Genomic DNA, 5,155 nt, shown 5'->3' with positions numbered 1-5,155 from the left:
TTTAAGAGCCAGCAGGGTCTGTGTCTCTTTAAGAGCCAGCAGGGTCTGTGTCTCTTTAAGAGCCAGCAGGGTCTGTGTCTCTTTAAGAGCCAGCAGGGTCTGTGTCTCTTTAAGAGCCTCTGTATAAAAGGGAAGGCTACGCTGATGTGTTTTCTCTCTCTTCCGTTTCTTGCTATAACTGTGTTGTGTTGGGCCCTGCTGTATTAACACGTGTGTGTATATTGTTCCTTGTGTATGATATTGTAGGTAGTGTAAGATAAACCACCATTTAATATAGACCACCATTTACTGTATTTACTCCTGGGTTATCTCATACAATAAAACCGTGCATGGTCTGACATTTATTTATTTTATTGGACATATTGCCCACCTTAGCTGTCCCCCAAGCTGGAGAAAACACCTGCTATGGCCCCACCCTTGCCGATGCCTCCGGGTTAAGGATGCTGCCCTATGGCTCCCAGCTTTGAGGGGGGGGGTTCTTTTCTATTCTCTCCCATGGCCTCCTAGCTGGTCTGCTACTCCTTCAGACCAGAGTCCCTGGGGCACCTTGTCTCAGGAATTCTGGGAGTTGAAGTCCACAACCCCTGCTTTAGACCCATGTAGAAAACCTTCGGCCCCTTTAAGCATCTCGGACTAGGAGACTATTTCCCATAAAGCACAGCCATAAAGCCAGGCAGATGTATGGTTTTTTTGGGGGGGGGGGAGAGGGGAAGAAATTCAACAGTGGGAGAAAGTTGAGAGAAATGAAGGCAGAGGCAGAAATGAGGGGAGCCGAAGCATTGACGGATGACCTTCCCTAGTTGGGTCATGGATCGTCTGCAAGGAAACCCCCAAGCCCAGGGATCACCCAGGACCCCCACAATCCTCCTCCTCCTCCCCCTCCTCTCCAGAAACCCCTCTCCCTCCCAGCACTGATGACGTTACCTAGTTGGGTCATGAAACCTCTGCAAGGAAATCCCCAAGCCCAGACAGCTTCCAGGGCCCCAGAGCTGAAGGGGGCCTGGATCAGAAGCAGAGGGGCGCGCCTGGCGTTGCAGGTCAAACGCTAAAAATGGAGGTACAAGTGACCGTTATCGGAGCCGAGCCCACGAGCACTGACCAGTGTCCAGAGGACGTAGATGGTGAAAAGGGCGATGGTCAGGGCAATGAGGCCGATGGCCTCCAGGTGGCTGTTGAACTGCATGTGGTCCTGGGCGCCCCGCAGGCAGAGCCAGCCCGAGATGGCCGCCAGCGGAGTGATGAAGAGGAAGCAGGCCATGTCGCAAAACAGCGTCCGCTTCTCGTTGCGCGGCCCGGGATGCCTGAGCCACTGCAGGGGGAGGACAAAGAGAAGAGAGAACAACACCGTTGGAAGGGACCTCGGAGGTCTTCTAGTCCAACCCCCGCCTGGAGCAGGAGCCCGTGTCATTTCAGACCAACGGCTGCCCAATATCTTCTCGAGAAGCTCCAGTGTTGGAGCATTCACCACTTCTGGTGGCAAGCTGTTCCACTGGTTAATTGTTCTCACTGTCAGGAAGTTTCTCCTTAGTTCCAGGTTGCTTCTTGATTAATGTCTATGGAGATTCTCAGCCATCCAAGCCATGGTTGTCCCAAAGGGGCTTTTTTCTGGAGGCAACTGGACTGCCTTGTTTTTCCTTCCAAGACGTTTCGCTTCTCATCCCAGAAGCTTCTTCTTCAGCTTTGACTGAAGAAGAACTTTCTCCACCATCCAGTCAGAGCTGAAGAAGCTTCTGGGAGGAGAAGCGAAACGTCTTCAAAGAAAAACAAGAAAGTCCAGCTGCCTCCTCAAAAAAGCATCTTTGGGATGACTCTCCTTGATTTAGTTTCCCTCCGTGGCTTCTCATCCTGCCTTCAGGCGCTTTGGAGCATAGCTTGACTCCCTCTTCTTCTTTGTGGCAGCCCCTGCGATACTGGAACGCTGCTATCATGTCCCCCCTAATCCTTATCTTTGTTAAACTAGAGCAGTGGTTCTCAACCTTTTTAATGCCGCGACCCCAACCGGTCGTAAGTCGAGGACTAAACCGGTCGTAAGTCGAGGACTAAACCGGTCGTAAGTCGAGGACTACCCAACCGGTCATAAGTCGAGGACTTTCCCTGCCCGGGAGCGTCGCGCATGCATAGTTCTGCCCCCTGCGCCGGCCGAGGCGTAGCTGGCAAGCGGCAGAGACGGAGCAGGCCGACCACCAGCTGGCCCAGCCCAAGGGAGGTAAGGCACCCGCCGGAAAAGGGGGAAAAAATGGCGGACAGCCTTGCTTGGCGACCCCTGTGAAATGGTCGATCGACCCCAAATGGGGTCGCGACCCATAGGTTGGGAACCGCTGAACTAGAGTCTAGTCCAGGGGTAGGCAACCTTGGCTCTTTTATGACTCCTGGACTTCAACTCCCAGAATTCCTGAGCCAGCCTGGCTCAGCATGGAAACCTCTCCCTTTCCCCTCAGCGTGGCTGGCTGAGGAATTCTGGGAGTTGAAGTCCACGAGTCATCAAAGAGCCAAGGTGGCCTACCCCTGGCCTAGACAGACCCAATTCCAGCAACCGTTCTTCGTAGCTTTTATCCTCCAGCCCCCCGATCATCTTTGCTGCTCTTCTCTGCACTCTTTACTCTTTCCAGTGTCTCAACGCCTTCTTTAGAGGTTGAGAGGAAGGAGAACATCAGGTGGGGAAAGCTGCAACGGGGAAGGAGGGGGGCAGGAGGAAGGAGGCAAGTGGACAAGACGTCACACAATCCTCCTGCCAGTGGCTCCTGCCCAGGGCTGGTTCCACATCCCCCAAATCCATCTGGCACCTGAAGCCCATCTCAAGCCACCCAGGGCAACCCTGGGATGGGTCGGGTCAGAGGCCAACCGAATCGCGCTGGTCCACCTGACCCGTCACCGGCTCCCAAGACGGTCCCAGATGAGCCCAGCCAACGCTCTCCTTGCGTGGGACAAAGCCCCCTCCCCTCGCCCTCTCGGTAGGAGCCCGGGAGATGCACCCACCTCCGACAGGGGCCGGGGCCGCCTTTCCACCACAAACTCCGTGTGGCACAGCTCGCAGTAGCTGGTGTTGGAAGAGGACAGCCACTTCTCAAGGCAGCTTTTGTGGACGGTCCCCAAGGTGCCGGTGCAGTTGCAGGGCGAGAGGAGGCCCTCCCAGCTCCCGCCTTCGTGGCAGATTCGACAGATCGGACCATCGCTGGAAAAGGAAAGGGAGACACCAGTAAGAAAACGGCCACCAGGTTCTCCAGGGCCTGGGGGAGGGAGGGGAGGGGAGGAGGAGAGGAGGGGGAGGGAATGGAGGAGAGGTCTCCCGTCCGTTTTGGGAAGAGTGCCACAACCTTACTGGAAAAACTCTTCGCTCCCGGGGCTGGCATCCCGAAAGCCGACACTCGGGCCGTCTCCGTCTCCGAGAGAAGCCGGCCCAAATTCCAGTTGGTGCGTAATTTATTAAGCTACTAAAACCCCTCGGTTTGTAACCTTCAACTGGCCGAAACGGCCCATCCCAGGGCCCTGGGTTTTGGACTCGATGGGCTTCAGGTGGGCTAGCTTAGGGGTAGGCAACCTTGGCTCTTTTATATGACTCGTGGACTTCCACTCCCAGAATTCCCCAGCCAGCATGGGGAATTGAATTGAACCAACTTTAGGACGGGTGGACTTCCACTCCCAGAATCCCCCAGCCATCCTGCTCCTCCGCAGGGCTGCTGCTACTCTGATGTCTGCCCCCGAGGGCTGTTTTTATGAAGCCGCCGCCAGCGTGCCAGGGCTATGGCGGCTTCTCCTCCTCCTCCTCCTCCCTGGCTGGGCCCGGGGAAGCCCCCTGGATTCCATCCGCCCGGGATGCTCCTCTCCTTCCTGGGGGGGGGGTCTCCTTGGGAGCCAGACCCGGCCTGACTGTCTCACCCAGGCAGGTCTGCTCGCAGGCAGCCCAGGTGGGGCGTGCCCAGAATAAAGGTCTGAAGGGTCTCTTGGCATCATCAGCCTTGCCGGCTCCCAATTTCTTGACATTAAACTGGGGAGGGGGAAGGGAGTTGCGAGTCAAGACTCACAATGGGTGCAACACAACCTAAGATTCTCTGTAACTTTGGGCCATTGCTTCCCTCCTCTTCAAAGCCGAACGGCCTTCAGGGTTGCAGCCTCGGAGGTGCCCATCCAACTCCTGCCCGCTGCTCTGCTCTCGCGCTGGCACGCACCCCCCCACCCCCCCACCCACCCAGACACCCACCCTCCCCCAGACATTAGTCAAGCCAGCCTGGACCGGGCCTCACCTCTGCGGGCCCAGGGCTTTGATCACGGTGGAGAGCAGCCGCCCGTCCTTGGCGGTGACCTGGGTGACGTACTGGGGGCGCCCCAGATCCGAATCGTCCACTGACTTGGACAAGGTGGCACTGCCCGGGCAGTCACACAGCGAGCCAGGGAGGTGGCAGCAGTCCCCCGTTGTCATGGCAACGGGGGAGGGGGGGGCACGACGACGCTGGGTTCAGCAGCCAGACAGCCGGTTCATGATACGCTGGAAACCAGAGAGAGAGAGAGAGGGGGGGGGATATGAAACGAGAAAGGCCCGTGCATGCCGTTTCTTTATTAGATTTTAATCAATCAATCAATCAATTTTTATGCCACCTGGAGTGCAGCTGATTCTAGACTCTCTTTTTCAGCCGGCAGTCCAAACTGGGCTGCAAGGAAGGAGCTTTCCCACGCTAATTCATGTTGCTCGGCGCATCCCCTGAATCGGCTAAGGTTTGTGTTGTTTTTTTTAAAATTAAAAGAGAGCAACACACACACACAATACACAATATCTGTCTTGCGATTCTGGCCACCAGCAGAAGACTCCTGCAGAGGAGAGTTGTAAAAAAACCCAAAAAGAGACATGAGCGGGTGTGGAAAAAAACGATCTTCGACACACCCCGTTAAAGTGGTGGGTGATAAGGCCGCAAAAAAGGAAGAATTTAGAAATAGAAGGTGCTACGTACAGCCAGGGGTAGGCAACCTCGGCTCTTTTATGACTGGTGGACTTCAACTCCCAGAATCCCTGAGCCAGCATCTGCCTCTGCCCTCTTATTTTCCAAAAGAAAGGGGCTGGGTCAAAGCAACGGCAGAAGATTGACTGACACGACTTAATCCACCCGTTTCCTTTTTTCCAAAATGAATGTGGGATCCGACCGCTTGCTCTGGGGAAACAGCC

General features: G+C 55.7%; 1 protein-coding gene across 2 annotated transcripts in view; it reads right to left on the bottom strand.

The window, feature by feature from the left end:
* The window catches only part of MARCH2 (membrane associated ring-CH-type finger 2), a 6,669-nt gene extending 2,252 nt beyond the window's left edge, over positions 1-4,417 (bottom strand). The window contains exons 1-3 of one of the 2 annotated variants that reach the window (XM_015826984.1): positions 4,242-4,417; positions 2,977-3,172; positions 1,100-1,309 (exon numbers count right to left, since the gene is read on the bottom strand). In XM_015826984.1, coding sequence (XP_015682470.1) covers positions 1,100-1,309; positions 2,977-3,172; positions 4,242-4,417 — 582 coding nt within the window. The remainder of the gene's footprint in view (positions 1-1,099; positions 1,310-2,976; positions 3,173-4,241) is intronic. The other variant, XM_029286356.1, reaches the window with a different exon arrangement.
* Between the last annotated feature and the right edge of the window lie 738 nt (positions 4,418-5,155).

This window comes from Protobothrops mucrosquamatus, unplaced genomic scaffold (assembly GCF_001527695.2).
Source record: "Protobothrops mucrosquamatus isolate PMUCROS unplaced genomic scaffold, P.Mucros_1.0 scaffold3418, whole genome shotgun sequence".
Classification (NCBI taxonomy): domain Eukaryota; kingdom Metazoa; phylum Chordata; class Lepidosauria; order Squamata; family Viperidae; genus Protobothrops; species Protobothrops mucrosquamatus.
Note: the sequence above shows the minus strand (reverse complement) of the source record. Positions and strands in the feature narration are given on the sequence as shown.